Source organism: Bidens hawaiensis, unplaced genomic scaffold (genome assembly GCF_021521415.1).
Source record: "Bidens hawaiensis isolate Kalapana, Puna unplaced genomic scaffold, B.hawaiensis_p1.1 tig00037310_1, whole genome shotgun sequence".
In the NCBI taxonomy this organism is placed as follows: Eukaryota; Viridiplantae; Streptophyta; class Magnoliopsida; order Asterales; family Asteraceae; genus Bidens; species Bidens hawaiensis.
The window spans coordinates 56,555-77,185 of record NW_027505473.1 but is presented as its reverse complement, the minus strand read 5'-3'; the positions used below and the strand labels follow the sequence as shown (position 1 = coordinate 77,185).

The 20,631-nt window shown below is 35.1% G+C and overlaps 1 protein-coding gene and 1 pseudogene across 2 annotated transcripts; one reads left to right on the top strand and one right to left on the bottom strand.

The window, feature by feature from the left end:
* The first annotated feature begins 8,545 nt into the window (after positions 1–8,545).
* LOC143613399 (zinc finger protein BRUTUS-like At1g74770) lies at positions 8,546–16,377 on the top strand. The gene is made up of 11 exons (XM_077087110.1): positions 8,546–9,073; positions 9,642–9,863; positions 12,298–12,492; positions 12,598–12,950; positions 13,012–13,243; positions 13,327–14,852; positions 14,938–15,159; positions 15,248–15,385; positions 15,451–15,685; positions 15,762–15,893; positions 15,971–16,377. Exons 1-11 carry the CDS (start codon positions 8,819–8,821, stop codon positions 16,070–16,072), a joined length of 3,612 nt encoding a protein of 1,203 aa, XP_076943225.1. The 5' UTR covers positions 8,546–8,818; the 3' UTR covers positions 16,073–16,377.
* Positions 16,378–16,413: 36 nt separating this feature from the next.
* LOC143613400 (pentatricopeptide repeat-containing protein At1g74750 pseudogene) lies at positions 16,414–20,308 on the bottom strand (annotated as a pseudogene). The gene is made up of 2 exons (XR_013150110.1): positions 20,279–20,308; positions 16,414–19,064 (listed from the first exon to the last, which is right to left on the bottom strand). The product of XR_013150110.1 is annotated as a pentatricopeptide repeat-containing protein At1g74750 pseudogene (transcript).
* Positions 20,309–20,631: the final 323 nt, after the last annotated feature.

Genomic DNA, 20,631 nt, shown 5'->3' with positions numbered 1-20,631 from the left:
GTTATTTATAATAGAACATAGCCTTAAGAACTTGATTATAGCTACATTAGTGTCATTAGTAGATGTTTTTCGAACGACTTAAAATCTTAATTTACTCTTATTAAGTTATTAACCATCTAAACATGTAACTTGTGGGATTTGAACCCTACATCTTTTGAATAATAGAAAGCCACCTTACCAACAAGATGTCCGTTGTGGACTAATAATAGTCTGGTGTATGGTGTTTCTACTTACATTTGATGTTAAAATTTATCCTAATATTCCTAGAAATAAGAACATAGATTTTTTATTTGAGTTATTCTAAAATTAGGCAAATTATTTTAGTAAAATTTCTAACTACTTTTATTTATCTTATTATAGCCATTTGAATATATTCATTGGTCGGTTATATAAAATTGTTAAGTTAGAATAGCGAGTCCACATGGATTCTCATAAAAGTTTAATTTTTCTTTTAACTTTATGTTTAGTATTTTACTTTTTGACGATTACAATATATTAAGAAAAGAGAGAACGTTATCGGGCAGCTGAGCATAACACAAAGGAAAAAACACAATACAATGTTAGGCAAAGCCAAGAAAAGGGATCATCTATCAAAAAACCACAACTTATCACCTAAACATCACATCCAAGGGCATCGATCCAACTACTAGGAACAACTTCGGACCATCAAGTTCCAGTTTCAATCTATGGACAACCCAAATAAACAACCATGTTTCAACATCTTTCAATGTTTTGTATGAGGAGCAACAAACTTTGTTTGAAAGCCGATATATTGTGACTTTTCTGTACATAGAAGTGATACGCACCTCCTATAAAACCATTGTATAGTTTTCGTGCCTTACACAAGTCAAGTCATGACATGCCCATGGTCCCACCCATATCCAGATATCTCTCACAGTGTTCATTGAAGAAAAACAAAAAGACAGCTTCGCTAATTCCAACTTAGTGCCATAAACCTCAGGATTGATGGCATGGAGGTTCCCTTTTTTTAATCATATCGGGTTGGCTGGGTTGACAGGTTAATGAGTTGTAGGTAGGTGGGTTTCAACTTTCAAACCATATTATTGTCCTCGTCAAAGATTTCAACCATAACCCGCATACATATAAATTTGGGTCGACCTATTTAACCCATTTATCAAATAAAAAAAAGGTTAATAACCAAATTGATATAATTTAAATATTTGAAAATATTAAAAATCTTGAAAATGAATTGGAAATTATAAGTGTATCTTCAGAAAAATGAAATGAAAAACACAATTAAAAATATAATTACAAAAAAGGTTATAAATAGTTAAATGGGTTAACGTGTCAAACCGAACCCGACCCGTTTTAAATGGGCCGCGTTAGTTGATCCAAAACCCTTTAATTTTTGTCTGTTTTAGGTCATTTTTCAGATCATGTCAACAATTGCCGCCCTTATCTCCAATAAGCTTAGCTTGGTTAAGGGCAACACTCTTCAATATGTTAGTTAAAGGAGAATTAGTTTCTAAGAAGGGTATTCACCTCCTTGCTATGTTTAAATCTAATGTAATAGTTATAGAATCAAAATCTGAGTCGCGAGTTAACTGCTTTAAGTCTTTAAATATGTGTCAAGATCAAAGTGGTTGTGTTAACTTAATAATGTTCATCTTTTTTGTTTTAAGTGAACATGCATGCATATTTACATCTCACATGACTCATATTACAAGGGTAAATAGCATATTAAAGCTACATCGACAAGATCGCCTTTTAAATAGATTAAAATAAAAATGATCTTATCTATATCACACGGGTGTAGATGATTTATGATACATTCCAATAGGAGTCGTTAATAAAGCATTTCGTCACTTTTATGGCAGCAATGAGTATTTCTTTGTGTACTTGAGGCTCTTTATGGTCTCAAGCAGGCTCCTCATGCTTAGTTTTCTGAGCTATTTTCAATACCTACTTCGTTTATATTTTTTTAATGTGTATGTGACACATCTTTATTTTGTTTATAGCACGCTTCAGACGTTTACTATGTATTGGTTTATGTTGATGTTTACGTCATTATCGTCATTGGGAGTTCTTCACAATTTGTTATGGTTTTGATCGGGCGCATACACACTCACATTTTGCACCCAAGGATTTTGGCTCCTCAATTTATTTTCTGGCCGTAGATGCTACTTTCTCTGCTAACGCATTACATTTTTTACCCAACAACGTTATTTATTTATGAAGCCTATTACATCGTAATGGGTTTACTGATTTCCAACTTTAATCGACACCAATATCCTTAGGACAACGAGTTTCTTGGTCATTTGGCTTTCCTTTGGAGGATCCCTTGTTATATCGGAGCACCATCAATGCATTACAGTGTCTTGTCTTGACTCACCTTAAGATTTCTTACGTAATTAGTAAGGTTTCCCGGTTCCTAAAAAAACCTACTTCATAGTATCTCATGTTGGAAATCTTGTATTAATAATTAACAGAAATAATGAAACAATCAACACAGTAAACCGGGTTTGTGTTTAACACAATTCCCTTAAACATATTCTAGGTCTGTTCCCAGGGTACTCCGGTTAGAAACAGAATCGGTGCTCTGCCGGACTCGATCACTTGCCTGAAAACGAAATAATATTGTTGCAGTAGGAAGAAGATGAAGTGTGTTAGTTATTAATTTCAAATAATCGTCTCACGCGGGCTCGGGCTTTCGGAGTTGCATTCGTGTCCGCGGGACGTGGGGCACGCACGAGTTCGATGAATTTCTAGTCCGGAAACCCAAATTCATTATTTTGTTCCCAATCCGATATGGGACAAGCATTTACCACTTCCTTCATTCACACACTTAAAACTTCCAACATCTCACATGGTTTGATTATTAGACTATCAACTAGTCTTGATGTACATGCTTACTCTCGGGTAAAGACTAGTAGACCAGTGTTACTTCCGGTTTACATGTTAGGACCCTAAAAAATAATAAATAATTGTATAAAACAAACCTACGTTAAAACATACCTGTAATTTCATTCTTCGTATGTTTTTTTACATCATGATAGAAAAAAGTGATGATGATAATTGATTTATAAAAAAACCATGTATTCTTATTTTTGGAAAGGGCCAAACAGTCTATTTAAATTTTAAAACATATGAAATTTAATTTTATAATTACTTGCATTGTTGGATCTGACAATAAAATATCAAGAAGCTTCAATCAGTAAATGGCATGAAGGGAACATGTTGTGAGCAGGGAGGCTAGTGTCATGCACGCACGCTACACACCCTCATTTGATTTGATATTTAATACTAGAAAAAACATGTTAATTTTGTCATTTATCGCTTATTATTTCAAAAAGAAACTATGGTATATTGCCTCTTTGACATGTGTGGTAATTTTTTTTAATTACATGGCATAAATTTAAATAAAATTTTCATGTTCGAGTTAAACTATTTATATTTATTTATAAAAAAATATAGGGTTTGGATCAAACACAAATTAAATTAACATAATAACTATGAGAATCAAGTATAGTAAATTATATATTTAAGTAGAGTAATTATGATAATTAATTTACTTGTATATATAATTTACTCTACTTGATTCTCACAGTTAGCATATTAATTTAATTTGTACGTTAGTTTCTCTAAATATATATATATATATATATATATATATATATATATATATATGTGTGTGTGTGTGTGTGTGTGTCAAGCAAGCAACCAGTTTTAGACTTCAACAAAGTAATAAAAAGATTAGGGTAACCCACCAAGCCATTCATTACAACCGAAGATATGTTGACAACCCTTTTACGACTAGATCACAAATCATTCATAACAGATTCAACTTATACAGATAAAGATGTTACAAAAATTTAAGTGTGTAGGTTGTGATTGATACCTTTGATACAAATAAATATATAAGTCATGTTCAAATTCAATAATAAAACCGATCTACCCGACACAATTACTATGCTAAAATATTCTGAACAATGTCGGAAAATTTTCCTTCTTAGGCATCCAAAATCTTATATTATCGAAATATCATTGTTATTAAAATTATCTATAATATTTATAATAGTAGTAGCACAAGTAATCTAACTTTACTTTGATTAAAAGTTCTAACCTTTAAACTTTTAACCGTAGACCGATAAGACAACCAGTTGCATCATAAAACATTTAAATATCAATAGTTAATTTTCATTTTTTTAGACTCACATAGTCACATGTTAGGTAGATTTATATAATCTCGAGTCTTTTTGTAAATATAATTGGATTAATAAATTCTGATTTCAAAGATCTTATTCAATATCATGGGCACCGGCTTGGTGACGTTACCACTTTTTAAGGAAGTAAAAAAATAAAACAAAAAGGAGAGAAAATCACAAAGGTGTTGACTATTGACCATTTCGATTGCCGGCACACATGATTTGTGCAGCGCGTGTGATTTGTGTTAGAAGTAGACATAGATGTGCTATGAAAGAATCCAACGACATTTCATGCATCAACATTTTATGGTATCAATAACAATGTTTTAAAAACTGGTATTTTACTTGTATCAGATTAAGCTAAAAAATGGTACAATTGATTAAACCGGATTATACCAGGAGGTTCAACCGGTTAAATAATTTACCTTATAATTTCCTATAAATGTAACTTTAATCAAAAAATAACTCAAAACTAAATGATTCCTGTAACAAAAAAATAAACAAAAAGTTAATCCATATTTAAAAATAATGTAAAAGCACTCAATTTTAAAAAAAAAAATAGTCTTAAAGTTTACACATTTAATGTTAATTGTTGGGTTAAAAGTAACTTTGAAAGATTATGGGCCGCAAATATCAGATATTTCTCGGGCTCAAACCGGTTTACAGGTAAAAACCGGTATTTTAGACAAAAACCGCCGGTACGATTCTCTTAGCAAACCGGTCAAAAATACTGGACTTAAAATGCCGGCCTACTGTGCGAAATCCGGTTCAACCGGCCGGTTTAAACCGGTTTTTAAAACACTGATCAATAATGATATTTATCGGTACACATGTAATACCGATCTTGCAACACCAAACCTTAAAATCGAACACCGCATGTATTATGATACCAAGAATACACATCATTTCATAATAAACTATTTAAATTACAATGAAATAGAAGGCATATGGGAAACAAGATGCGTCGCTGTCTCTTTTGAATTGCAAAAAACCACTTTGATGACGATACAACACCGATCTCATTCATATAAGAGACGAGATGGTCTAGAAGTTAACCCAACTTCAACTATAGTTGATAAACATACAAGCCAAGTATACTGTCACACCCTCAAAATCCACTAACGGAGTTTTACCGTCAGAGAGTGTGAACTAACAGGATCGGAATCATTAGTTATAATCAAACACCAAAAATAAAGTTTTCAAACAACCAATACATCAAGTATTAAGTAAAATGCGGAAGCGTAAATCGTAAACCAAAACAGTTGCGCCACACAGGACGACTTAAAAACACAAGTTGTCAAGACAGAAATTAAAAGCAGTTTTTAAAACAATGATGTTTAGCGAATGCATGTCCTAAAGCGCCTGCCCCCCTCGGTTACCTGAGAATAACATACTAAAAGTGTCAACACAGGGTTGGTGAGTTCACAAGTTTATATAAATAAAGCGTTTGCGTTTATGTTTTGCGTTTGCGTTTGTGTTTGCGTTACCAGATAGTGTTAAGTCAATTTATATATCAATAGGTAGCTAACCTATCAACAAGTATTACTAAGTGTTCGACACCGAAGCTGACTGTTTATCAACTGCCTTGCCACCATGTCAACCACGACCATGGTAATGTGTTAGCCAAGATTACACCCACTCGACCTACAGTCGAGTTTAGAGTTGGGTGGGGTTTGTCAAACCCAGTAGTACTACTCAACAGTGACTCGCTATTATCCAAATATTAACCGGTTCGATGTTATGAAGGACTTTAGTTGGTTTATTTGCCACTTAGCCTTACAAGTGATATATAAAAACTAAACAAAATCTACAACATTGGAGTATGTTATCTCCCCCAAATAAAAGCGTTTAAAAAGAGTAAAAAGGGGACGTGAAACTCACTGTTTGCGAAGATAACCAAAAAGATCCGAGAAAAGATGTGCGTCATATAAAATCCTCACTAGTGTTCTAAAAACAAAAACGAGATTTTATAAGTATTTAAACTACGAGTGAGTCCCTAGACTCGACACATACAACTTATGCATGAGATGCGTTTCGTGTTTCGTTTGTGAAATAAGTGCGACTCGACAAACACGTTGGTGATACGTTACATGTGTGAATAACTACTTAAGTGTCAAGTATTAACATTGTACATTACTAGCAATTATCTCCCACAAGGGCAATTTGGTCAAAACATAGCAAACATCGATCGGTTATGCACTTTTCATGACAATTTAAATAATACAGCAGCTAAATTATCCATGCAGATTTTCACTCGACAAGATTACTCTTATTAATAAATTCTAACAAGTCAAATAAATCACCAAAAATTGTCACAGAAGCACACGTGAGTTAGGTTTCTATACATATTTTTATTATATTTTTATCATATATGGTTTTATCACAAAGATCAAAACATCACAGCAAACACACAACAGTCATTATCATGCGCAACAGAATGTTATTTATTATTCCCGTTAAATGAAAAATCCAATTAATGTAAGACCAATTGGGTTAGGTTGCTAACTCAATGTATTTTCTTCCAGAAGTGGAACCAACCCATTTGGTCTTGTAGTTTATGAGATATCTTAGTCACAAAACATCCTAACAGCAGGTCTCCCAAATCAGCCTTGCACAACAGTTTTGTAAAATAATAAAAACAAACTTTTATACGTCCAAAAATTACAAACTCAGACTTTTCAGAAACTAGACTCGACCTAGTATATTATAGAATCAACAATCGCATCAAAACATAACATTAACATCGAGTTACAGTCGTCCAAACACGAATTCAATAATCTGTCCAGCATCAGTTTTCATCAAAACTCAATAAACAATTAACCTATGAACTAACAATCATGCATGTAACCCTAAATCATCAACAAACAACATATTTAACACTTAGGGTTTATGTTTACAGGTTTAATCATACAATTAAATGATAGAATAAATTAGATATGAAGCTTATTTACCTAGTTATCACCTAGATCCTTTAACAACCTTGTAAACAACTTGTATGTGTATGTGTGTGTGTGGTAATCGGCCAAGAATGGTGAAGGGGGGGGGGGGGGGTGGGCTGCCGTCGTGTAGGGGGGAGGGAGAGAGTGGGATTAGGGTTGGGTGATTATGTTGTTTATATATTTATTAAATATAATACATGTTACAAATCGCCCCCAAAACTTCAAGTGAACTTAATTCTAGCATAACTAGTTTATAATATCCATAATAAGAGGTTATACTATGCAAGCACACAATCATATGTCAACATAACACATATTTATACCGAGCACTTGTTTATATTATATATTGTTTGTTCACCAACGGTTTGAGTCGACTCGTGTGTGTCTCGATGGAATTCTGAAAGACTACTTGTGTAGTGATTGTCATGCGTCATCTAAACCCTAGTTTAAATGTAATGAGATATGCGTTACAGTTCGTGTGATCTTAAGTTTGAATTAACGGAGTTCGGATTAACGGAGTTAACCTGAAATTGACGAGTGTCACATAGACTCCACTAGACATGTCTACTCTGAACTTGAAAGCTCAACACGTTTTCAACTCGAGTAATTTTTATAGTTCTAAAATAATAGTAGGTTACAATAAATAAATAAATAATCTTAGATTACAAAAGTGTAAACAAGAAATTAGACTATCGATATTAAGAGCATTCACAGTCCAATCTCCATCTTCATTTTTATAATTATACTAAAAACATCATCTTTTTCCTCTTATTTTTAATTAAATAATATTTTTTTATACTTTTATCATTACATTTTCTCTTTCCTTCGTTAACAATCACTTTCAAAAACATTAAAAAAGGTTTGGGTTCTTTATTGCTACGTAGCACCCCACAACCTTTTCTTTCAACTATGAGCAAATGGTACTAGTACTGATTCGGTAGCAATTCAATACCAACTTTTTGAAATTTTGGGATCGATGCGGTATATTTTGCTGAATTTGTCTTTGCAACCGAGATTGTACTGTGCCTTTAAAACGAGACTCGTTTTTTACGAATTTCGTTATCGATATTTCCAATATCGTTACCGAGCTCAACTCTAGAACCGGGTTATATATGTTTATTCATGTGTTATTTCTTTTTGTAATTAAGATTTGTACGTAATAGTTTTTTTTTTTGTTTTTGTTACGATTAAAATTTCTATTTATCATGTGACTCATAATATGAGTTTAAACTAAAGTAACATGCATAGTAGTTTTCCTTTTTGTCGCAGAGTGACAATTTGTAGTTTAGTTATCATCAGAATAATAGGCGCGTGAGGCGAGTGGGCAAGACCAGAACCCACAGCATGTTTAACGCCGCTTCCTCTCTAACCCACAGACAAACGTGGAAGCCTTGCGCCGTTAAATAATAATAAGCGTTGGCCGTTTGGTATAACGTCCCAATCATCACACACATACACCCAAATTAAATAATCCCAAATAAACAATTAAAATAAACAAATACACACACACACACACACACAAGCCTTTGAACGGCCAATACCACAACAGGAGTCGTTATATTCACCACAACTTCCATGCCGGAACCTCCCGTTGTTGCCTCGCTTTCCTTTCACCCTTTCCGACGGCTTCTATGGCCGCCGAATAGAACACTTCCGCCCCTCACGAGGCGGCGGAGATAACGTCTCAACTAATTATTATTATTAGTTTTTCTAATGTCGGATTCCGAACTAACTGTTATTCCTGGTGCACGTCTCCGTGAAGCTCCTATATTGTTGCTGCTACACTTTCATAATGCCCTACGGCAAGAGCTCGCGGACCTCCGCCGTCTTGCGGCAGAGGCCTTGGACGGTACGAACTATGGTGGTATAGTTCCTCCTACCATAGTTCCAACCGTCATCCGCGAGCTCCGTCGTAGGTTTGAGTTTCTGAAGCTTGTTAATAAGTATCACTCCGTTGCTGAAGACGAGGTTTATTCATTTCCCCCTAAACACAAATTGTTTTACATCCAAAATAGAAGGCAAACCCCCCTAGCCCCTTTTTTTACAGCAAAACTAAGTCGTCTAAAAATTACATTCATATATCTTGTAACATTACTATTCATGACTCATGAATAGTAATGTTGCGACCTCAATGATATATGAATGTAGTTTTTAAACGACTAAGTTTTGCTGTAAAAAAGGGTTAAGCGCAGCTTGTTACCCATTTGCCTTCTATTTTGGATGTAAAATAATTTAACTTCATATATCTTCTTAGTTGATTTCAACTGGTAGAAGGCAAATGGATAACAAGTTGCGCCCCTAGCCCTTTTCTTTACAACAAAACTAAGTCGTTTAAAAATTTCATTCATATATCTTGTAACATTACTATTTATGACTCATGAATAGTAATGTTACGACCTCAATGATATATGAATGTAGTTTTTAAACGACTTAGTTTTGCTGTAAAATAAAGGGTTAGGAGCGTAACTTGTTGCCCATTTGCCTTCTGTTTTGGATATAAAAATGATTTTGTTTGTAATTGTTTATGTAATTTTAGGTGATTTTTAGAGCGTTGGATGTACATGTGAAGAATGTGGTGTCTGCATATACACTAGAGCATACGAGCACGAATGATATTATGGACTTGATATTTCATTACCTGGATGTGTTGAAGAAGGAAGATGAAAGACACATTTCGAAGGCGTTTCAAGAGCTAGTGTATTTTATTGGGACATTGCAGACTAGCATTTGCAAGCATATGGCCAAAGAAGAGGAGCAGGTACCACACATTATTATTGCTTACATTACAATCATAGATATATAGTAAACATCACTTTTACTTTCACTACACACAAAATTACACATATTACACAATGAGGTGAGCCAAACTAAGCTCAAGTTTGGATTGTTTAATTTAAAATCTTGAGTTTGAGCTTGGCTCATTTAGAGCTCTATCTCCAATAGTCGAGTTTGGATGTCTTGGCGTATGGAATATTGAAATTTTAAAGCCGAATTAGTACGTAGATTAGATTCAAAAGACCGATTTGAATTCAGAAAACTCGCACTAAAAAAATCAAAATTCTAATCGATCTGAGTTCTAATTCCAATTTTTAATCCAACAACAATAATAATAATTTATTTGCCTATATAGTTATTTTTTTATACAGTTATAGTTAAATATATAAAGTGATAAAACATAATCTAAATCTTTCATAATCACTATGCATAATAATACTTATTACGTAATTATCAATATTATTTACTGGCTTGTTTAGACTCTTAGAGTCTAATCAAGCTTGGTGTATGAAGCTCAAGAATCAAGATTGACCTTGATTATTAAACAAGCTCGAATATAGGTTTAAGCTCAGCTTAATTCGTGTTTTTAGAGTTTAGGATGTATGCAACAAGTTGGTTGACTTGTTTACACCTCTATATGTAATTATCTATTTGGTCCAAAAGAGTAAAACAAATATTGTGTATGTGATTTTGAATAGATGGTTGTGAATTTGATCAATATCTATAAGAAATTATGTCTAGGATTGGTGGCTTAGTGACATAGACAAAGTCTTTTAAACACCCAAAGATTCTGGATTCAAATCTCACGAACCGAAAAGATGCCTTAAAAAAACCGTGTCAAATTATATTGATAGTTCGAAGCCTGTAAAATAAATAACTGCTAAAAAGGATGTCAGGTTAAGCGTTTTGTTAATGATTTTTTTTTTATTCCATTACATGTATTATTTCTGAAGTCTTTAAATAAATCATCATGACTAGTGAAAGTCCATAACTTATCCGGTATTATTGATAAACTATTTTTAACAGTATAACGATAAGATTACAAAGGAAACCCAGTCGTATCATAATTTCTAGTTATGACAATTATATTGTAATAAACCATAACTAGTATATTCTCTCTAATACTCCCTGTAGTCGGAGGGGAGGAAATGGAACGTTTGGACAAGGGCGAAAAACAATGAAAATATAGTTATAAGAACACACAATCTAAAAGTGGAAAACAGAAACCAATAAAATAGGGAAAAGAAAATGCATGATGAACCGGATCTAAGCCCGGTGGTGGTAAGGCTTAGAGGTTTACCTTAACATCCAGGGCGTTAAAGCTGAGTTGACAAGGATTAACAAGTGGCATACAAGATGAGTTAAGATATTAACGAGCTTTAAAATCATCTAAACACACACAATAATATAAGAATCGATTTTACATTTAATAAACTACAACTAAATATTGTTGAACAACTATTTTTATGAGTTAAATGATGATAATCAAATCATATCTTTCAATTATAGTAATGATATAAAAAAAATAAACCTAACTATTATATTCTCTCTAATAACTATCATCAACCACCATACCTTCTCTCTCCTTGTATCCGTCGATTACGCCTACACAACTAACCCGCTCCCCTCGGACCACCATCACACTTCTTAACTATATAAACACACATCATTAACCAAGTCCAGTTAGTCTAGCCAACTCAACAGATAATAATAATTACACAGTATTAACAATATTTTGTATCCATAGAGCCCATGATTTTTGGTAACAATCAATTTAAATGCCACTGAACATGATCCATTTTTCTAGCTTTTCCTTGGGATAAGAATTATTCCTATCTACAGAAGCTTATGGTTGGTAGACCCACTAGACAACAACATTCAATCTTTTAGTTGTAAACAATCAGATTTAAATGATAAAAAAATAAAATATAAAATTGTTTTCTATGTCTATTTTTTTAATAAACTAGAAAAAAAAATTATGTAACAAAAAGTTTGTTTGATGTTAATAAATTGTGTTTTGTAATAAAACTCGATTATATTGTAGGCATTATTTCTTTTATGAGCTTATGCATAATAATAGTATTTGTGTCCTCAATTATTAGTATTATTTCACTAAAAGAGCATCAATCTAGTTAAAGCTAGAAACATAAGTGATATAAAGCTATTAGCTTCAAACTTTCAATATTGGATAAAGAGGACTAGGACTTAACTCTTAAAGTGAAAGGCAAAAGTAAAGACTGTGACTTAAATCTAGTGTGAAATTTACTACTGTAAAATATATACTAGATGTAATTAATGATATCCAAATTAGTTGGTTATTCATATTCAAAAACATTGATTGAATACATAACATGTCATTAGATAGAAAATTGGACTTTTAAAGGTTACATACTTTATACTTACATACCTTGAAACAGGTTTTCCCTTTGCTCACTCAGCAATTCTCGACCGAGGTACAAGCTGCCTTTGTCTGGCAATTCATATGCAGTGTTCCCATGTTGCTCTTAGAAGACTTCTTTCGGTGGATGAACACCTTTCTCTCTTCAGACGATAGAGAAAACGTGCTGCAATGTATTAAACAAGTTGTACCTAAGGACTTACTTCTACAAAGGGTAAAATGGTCATTTACTAACATTCACGCAAGCCATTTGATCGTATAAAACAAAGTAACCAGGCACTTCATGTACTGATGTAATGTTTTTGCATCCATCTTGAAGGTTGTAATATCATGCATTCAAGCAACAGAGCAAACCGTCACCGGTGAGTACGATAAATATGGCAAAGGATCTCTATTCCTCAACGACCGTGCTAACTTCCAGAAGATTCTAGAAGTGTATAAATCCGAGGGTCATTCTAAAGAAGCAATGAAGCCAAGTCATGAATATCCTGTCAACACAACCGCTCAACATAATCCTTTGGACAGTGCTCGTTTATGGCATACTGCATATCGTAAGGATCTTCTAGAAGCTGCTGAAGATCTATATTCAATTCGAGATTCAAACAATCTTTCGGGCCTAGCTCCTGCAGTTGTTCAGCTAAAGTTTTTTGCGGATGTCATTGTATACTACAGGTAAATAATTTACACGTCTTTTCATTTGTTTAACTTTGTTAACTAATATATAACTTTTCAGCAATTCATTGGATAAACTGTTCTACTCGATGTGCATCGAATTGGCTGAAGATTGTCCTGCTCCTTCGTATCAACGGTTCTTAGATGACAGTCAAATTGAAGGCTTACAGTTGCTGCTGTACAGCAAGAGTGAAAATGACGTGTCAGCAAGAAACTACGTTGACAATCTATGCGACAAGCTAAAACTATTCGTCACAGGGATCCGTAAATACCTGGCATTTGTAGAAACCGAGGTAACAATCTTCTTTACTTTTCACACATTTTGACAAAATTTTCAGTTGTGTTGAAACGTTTCACAAGGTTTTGTATTCGGCAGGTTTTCCCGTTTATAGTTATGAACTGCAGCCATGAAATGCAGCTGTGGCTATTATACACCGGTCTCGAGATGATGCCACTTGGATTGCTAAAGTGCACAGTTACTTGGTTCTCAAGTCATCTAACCGAAGATGAATCAAAATCCATTCTGCATAGTATAAAGCAAGGAGGCCATATGGTTAACAAATCAATATCTTCCCTTTTGTACGAATGGGTGCGCATCGGTTACTTGGGTAAAACGTCTATTGCCAAATTCAGAGAAGAGTTACATGCAGCGTTTGAGAACAGATCTTCATTTCTTTCCGAACAAATCAAGAACACTTCTGCATTTCCATACCTGCAGCTGAACAATTCGACATCGTATTCTAGCGGGATGAGTTTTCATGTATTTTTTCCTCAGAAACAGAAAACATCGACTCGTTTTTCAACATATGTTATTGAGAATAATAATATTGAAAGTTCATCCCGTTCTCTAGAGTCGAAACCGGTGGATCATATTATTTTCTTCCACATAGCTCTCAAGAAAGATATGGAGTATCTTGTTTCTGTTTCTGCCAATCTGGCTGAAAACGTGGCTTTATTTACCGAATTTTATCAACGCTTACATCTTGTACGGGTCTTACACAAAACACAAAGTGATGCAGAAGACGTAGTCGCGTTTCCAGCTTTAGAAGCAAAGGAAATAATCCAAAACAGTAGTCATTCATTCTCCATTGATCATAAGATGGATATTGAATACTTTAACAGAATTTCGTATATTCTGGGTCAGATTTCCGAACTGTTTGTGGATACTTTGAATGGAGGAATGGCGATGTATCGTCAGCTATGTGTGAAGCTTCATGGAATGTGTAAAAGCATGTATAAAATGTTGTCTGACCATATGAACCGTGAAGAAGCCGAACTGTGGCCCTTGTTTAGAGAACATTTGTCTCTTAAGGAACAAGAGAAGATCATAGGATGCATGCTTGGAAGAACACGCGCCGAAACTTTACAAGAAATGATACCGTGGATTATGGCATCTTTGACAGATGGAGAACAGAAGGCACTCGTGTTATTATGGCGCAAAGTCACCAAGAACACAATGTTTGATCAGTGGTTAGGTGAATGGTGGGAGGGTATGAAGAGTTATGACATTCCCAAGGTTAACAAGTCAAACGTGTCAACAAGCGTGTCACCTCAGTCAACTACTGACGTTTTGGAAATAATCTCGAAGTACTTGCCTCGTGGTGAAATTTTATCAAAAAGCGATACGGTTAATCATAATATGATTCACTTTGAAACCATTATCGAAAATGATAAAGATATGCAAGTAAGCAAAGACCAAAACGATCATCATTGTAAAGCTTGCAGTGAGTTTGGCAAGTCAAACACGGAGAGATTGACTATCGATGGTCAAACCGAGACAACTGAAAATTCTGTACTTGTATTGACACAAGAGGAACTCGAGGCTACAATCATGAGAGTGAACTGTGATGAAACATTGGAGCCGAAGCAGAAATCAGTCATTATACAGAACCTGATGATGAGGTTAATATCAGTTTTATACTTTTCTTACCTTTTCGTTTGTACTAATTTGTGAATTCTGACTTAAATTTCGTATTTTTTTTCTCAGTCGTTGGATCAATAAACAAAAAAAATCTCATCCAGACGACAACGCTCGAGAAAATAATAATAATAATAATCAAGGTGTTTTTCCATCATATCGCGACTCGCACAAATTAGTGTTTGGATGTCAACACTACAAGAGGAACTGCAAGCTTGTTGCTTCATGTTGCAACAAACTCTTCACTTGCAGGCTTTGCCACGATGACGCAACCGATCACATAATGGATAGGTAGCTTACACATACCAATATCTTTTAAACATAAAAACAAAACTCATAATAAAACATTTTACAAAATTCTTACATACTAAATGTGCAGGAAAGCCTCAACGATGATGATGTGCATGAAATGCTTAATAATCCAACCCATCGGTCCAACATGTTCAACCGATTCTTGTAACAATCTATCCATGGCCAAATACTACTGTCCCATCTGCAAACTGTTCGATGACGAGAGGTGATCATTTACTATACGATTATTAATACTAACTTTTTATTAATTTTTATAACTTATTTCAACAGGAAAATCTACCACTGCCCATACTGTAACCTGTGCAGAGTGGGAAAAGGTCTCGGGATTGACTATTTCCATTGCATGAATTGCAATGCGTGTATGTCAACGTCTCTTTCCGTGCATACCTGCAGAGAGAAGTGCTTAGAAGATAACTGCCCGATCTGTCACGAGTACATCTTCACATCCAAGAATCCTGTGAAGGCTCTTCCGTGCGGTCATATAATGCATTCCTCATGTTTTCAGGTATTCATATTCATAAAATTATTATTTTGTTTTTCTTCTTTAATCACATATACCGACTCTTTGATGCTCCTTTCAGGAATACACTTGCTCCAACTACACTTGCCCGATATGCTGCAAGTCATTAGGAGATATGCACGTATACTTCAGGATGCTGGATGCAATGTTAGCTGTAGAAAAAATTCCTGATGAGTATTTGGGCAGGACACAGGTTATTATTTATAAACATTGTTATCTAAGTATGCATATGTATTGTTGACATGAGTTTCTAATATGTTTTCTTTTCAGGACATATTATGCAATGATTGTGAGAAGAAAGGAACTGCACCATACCACTGGTTGTACCATAAATGCCCTCGATGTGGGTCCTACAACACCCGGCGTATCTGATCTGTCTTGGATATACTGTGAGTGTGGTGGTTTTGTTTGTATTCATACGTATACGTCCCACGTTATGTATACTTTTTTCTACACTTGTTTGAACATATATAACATGTCAGCTTTGTGTATTGTGTATTTTTTTAGCCTGGCTTTCAATGGTTGCTTGGAATCTTTGGTATTGAAGAAGGATCAGATTTGTGATATAATTATGTATAAATGTGTGGTTTGTTTGAATTACAATAAGTCAATAAGTTAGTTCCCTTGGAACTAAATAACATTGTGACTAGTGACTACTTTGATTATGAACTATTGTTGGCAAAAAGAATGACAAAAGATGATAGTAATAATAATAATAATAATAGATACAAGATAACCAGTTCCAGCATAGGTAAAAAAAGCTAATGTTTGACCCTCAAAATCTATTACCAAAACTTGTCATTATTAGCAGCTTAATCAACCCTACAGCAAATGCATCCGTTCGACATACGATTGAACCAACCATCGGCTTAATGGCTCACCGCACCCAACAAAGCACCCGGTGTTCCCGTTCTCTGTGAAAAACGGGAACTGAAAGATATTAAGCAGATCATGCACCGACTGTCTAACCAACGAGGTCCCTGTAACCCTACTCCTTCGCCCCCACCCCGTCACAATATCAATCCTACTCGGACGAATTCCCGACTTCAACATCTCCCTACGAAACCACGCCAAAGTCCTCGATAACGCAGTCACCGCGGTCCCCTCCGACATCACATGAAGATTAATTAGCCAATAACACGAGCTCTTCTCACGAACCGCGTCTGGGTACACGTTTTTCTGGGCCGCTACTTCCCAAACCGAGCCTGCTTCCTCCTTCAAACCGGATTTGTGTAAGAAATCGACAACAGCGTCAATCAGCCCGCGTTTACTCTCGCGGTCCTCGCTATGCATAAGATCTAGAAAGTGGCCAGTGTGGTCTCGAACGTTTTGTCCGTCGGGTCCCGCTGATGGCATCGATTGTAAAAAAGTGTGTGCCGGGTGGCCCGTGACACCCATCAACTCGCAACAAAACATCATGTTAAACGACGTTTGGGCCTCTGTACAACAACTGAGCAGCAATGTATAAGTCTGTAAAGAAGGGTTTAATCCTAAACTGTGCATACTCCGTACCAAATTATAAGCATCCGAAAGCCTATGTACCCGAAGAAAAGCACTCAACAAAGAATTGCATGTTGGCACATTCGGAAGCAAGCCCGCGTTAAGCATGGCCCGATACCAAGCCCACGCCTTTTCAACATTCCCAGACTTCCCCCATAAATCCACAAGAAGCCCGTAAACGGGCTCATCCGGAATCCAGTTTTTCCAAGTCATCTCTTCAAAAACCGCCTCTGCTTCTTCAAGATACCCACAATGACCTAAAACCTCCATAACTATACTGTACGTCACCTTATCGGGCTCGAAACCCGCAGTTTGCATATCCCGATAAAGCTGTAACGCGATCGGGTAATTTCTCGCTTTCGCCTGTAAAGCAATCATAATATTATAAGTAACCAAATTCGGAACACAACCCTGGCCGACCATTTCATAAAACAGTTTCAAAGCCGCATCCAAGTGGCCCGCTTTCCCAAGACAGTTAATTATAACACTGAAAGTAAACGTATCGGGTGAAAGCCCGGCTTCTTGCATCCTTTGATACAACCCCATCGCAACATCCAAATAACCCGCTTTAGCATGAATATCAATTAACGTGCAGTACGTGACCCGGTCGGGTTCGATACCTTCTTTCTGCATTTGATCAAAAACTTCAAGCGACTTGCTTAAAAAATTAGCACGACCGTAGCTATGAATAAGACGATTATATGTAACCACATTTGGCGGGTACCCGTCTTGAACCATTTGATCAAGCAACTTGTTGATGGCCCCAAACTGTTTAGCCCGGCCCAATATCCCAACCATGGTCGTGTAAGTATGACCATCGTGTTTGAACCCAGGTTGCCTTTTTAACCAGTAGAAAAAGCTAAGAGCTACTGAAGGATCTTGAAGCTGTTTTAGTACTTGGTTCGCTTGGTACGCGTCTAACAAACAGTTAAGATTCCATAACGCCTCTTCGGCTGCTGGTCCCCACTTTAGCTGTCTTAGAATCTGGGAAACACTCTCCACCTTATGGACCGAGGCTGAATATTGTCGGCCCGTTTGAGGTACAGGCTTTGTTGGTATCCCCCGGGTTTCCCTTACTGTAATCATTTCAGCTGCATGAAACTCGGGACCCGCGTTGACCAACGATGAAGTTGTTTACAGAATCTTTCGACTTTCTCGACACGGATTTGACCGTGTGCTGATTTTGACTTTTACCCGAGGTATATTTTTCAGCTCTGTTTTTACTGATGTTTGTATTGATTTTGGGATTCGGTTTTGGTGTTGGTGTTGGACCAGAAGCTTGCGGGTCAGCTTTTTTGTATGGTTTCACGTTTGATGAGTTAGCGTTGTTGTTAACTGAAGATGTTGACTCAATTTCAGTTTTTTTGTAGGTTTTCACGGTTGACGAACGGGCCTTCTCGACCACGTAGTTTTGACCCGAGTCAACGGTAGCACTCCCTTCAGTCATTGGAATCTTGTAGCTGACCACATCATTTAAAAAGTTAACTGCTGCAATCCCGGCTCTAACAAAATGACCAGTTGTAATACCAGGCGGGTGCATCTGGTCGGTTTCATCAGCATAACTTACACAATCTGGTTTTGCCGACAATACTGATTTTGGCGGATGGGAAGTTGACCGGTCAACTATATTGGACTCCGGTTTAATAGAGCTCAATACAGCGGCGGAAGGTTTGGGCACCAACGCGGGCCCCTTTTGTGGGTTACGAGCCGCATTTGGGCTGGTAATTTGCCTCTTAGTCGTGCAAGTTTCATCTTCTGAACAAGTGCATGATGAGCTCCCGTCTGCACTACATCTCGACCCGTTGAGGAAAAATGACCTAGCTGACTGGGACAGAACACCTAGCTGCTTTGTACGCAACATGGTCTGTAAATGGTGTACCAAAAATGAACTTGTTAAGTTAAAGTTACAATCTTGATCAAACAAGATAGTCAATTGATATCAACAAATCCTTTAAACCATGTGTTTGTACATATCTATATAACATAAAGGTGACTTTGACAACAATTTGTGTCTGCAACATAACAATAATTAGATTATATGTGATGAAATGCTATCTAATATGTCTCATTTCTTGATTCTTGAAAAATCAACCTGATTTATTAAGACCAAAAAAGAAACTTTTTTTAAGCTAAAGTGATAATCTTGATTAAAAAGATTTATTTTATGAGGTCAACAAATCCATTAAAGCATGTGTCAATATATCTCTATAACATAAATGCCATTTTGACAAAAAAAAAATCATGTCTGCAAGATAAAGACTTCTTCAAGAATATGTAATGAAATGCAATCTAATAACACCATTTATCAAAACAAAAAAATTTACAAAAAAAAAAAAATTAAGCTAAAGTTATAATCTTGATAAAAAAAGATTTGTTTTATGAGGTCAATAAATCCATTAAACCATGTTTCAGTGGATATCTTAATCTCTATAACATAAAGGTCATTTTGACAAACAAAACAAAATGGAGTCTGCAAGATAATAATAACTTCAAGAATATGTGATGAAATGCAAGCTAATATGTCTCAGCTCTTGAAACTTAAAAGATCAAATCCATTTATTTGAAAAAAAAAAAAAACTTATCAAACAAAAAAAGCCTTTTGTAAGCTAAAGTTACAATCTTGATAAAAAAAAGATTGTTTAATGACATCAACAATTCAATTAAACCATGTTTCAGTACATATCTCAACAACATAAAAGTAATCTCCTCAACAATCTGTGTCTGTGACATAATAATAATAATAATAATAATAATAATAATAATAATAATAATAATAATAATAATAATAATAATAATAATAATAATAATTTCAATAACATGTAAAGAAATGCAATCCAACAATAGTTTCACCAAAAAAGACCCAATTTTTAACCATCCAAAACTCATTTTTCTAACTCCAACATCATTACATCAACCACCATACCCCTTTCAAGATCCAAACAACACAAACCCTAATAAAGATCACAGCGTTTGACCAACAAGTGAACATTACAAATGAGAGCAAGAATCAAGAAACCCAGATGGCAAAATCAAAGATTGGTGAAATTAAAGGTGAAAGATGAACAATTAGATGATTACCTGAGATGGGTATGAGGTAATATGAAGAAAGAAAGAAAGAGGTGTGGCGGCTGGCTGGCTACTTGTCCATAATAATATGTTTATGTTTGCAGGCCAATTGTGAATCAAAGAGGTTTATCATTTATGTGTGAGATTTTATTATTATTATTATTATTATTATTATTAATTAATATTATTTGTGAGTGTGTAAAGTAAACCCTACGTAGCAAATTTATTTCTGCTCATTTTGGTGTCCACGTGTTCCCACCTTCACGGGTTTAATCTCATAGATACTATGCTTTTTTAGCAAACCCTTAAGTTATTTTTTTTGTACTTTTTTTTTTATTTTTTTTAATAAATTAATTAGATTAAAT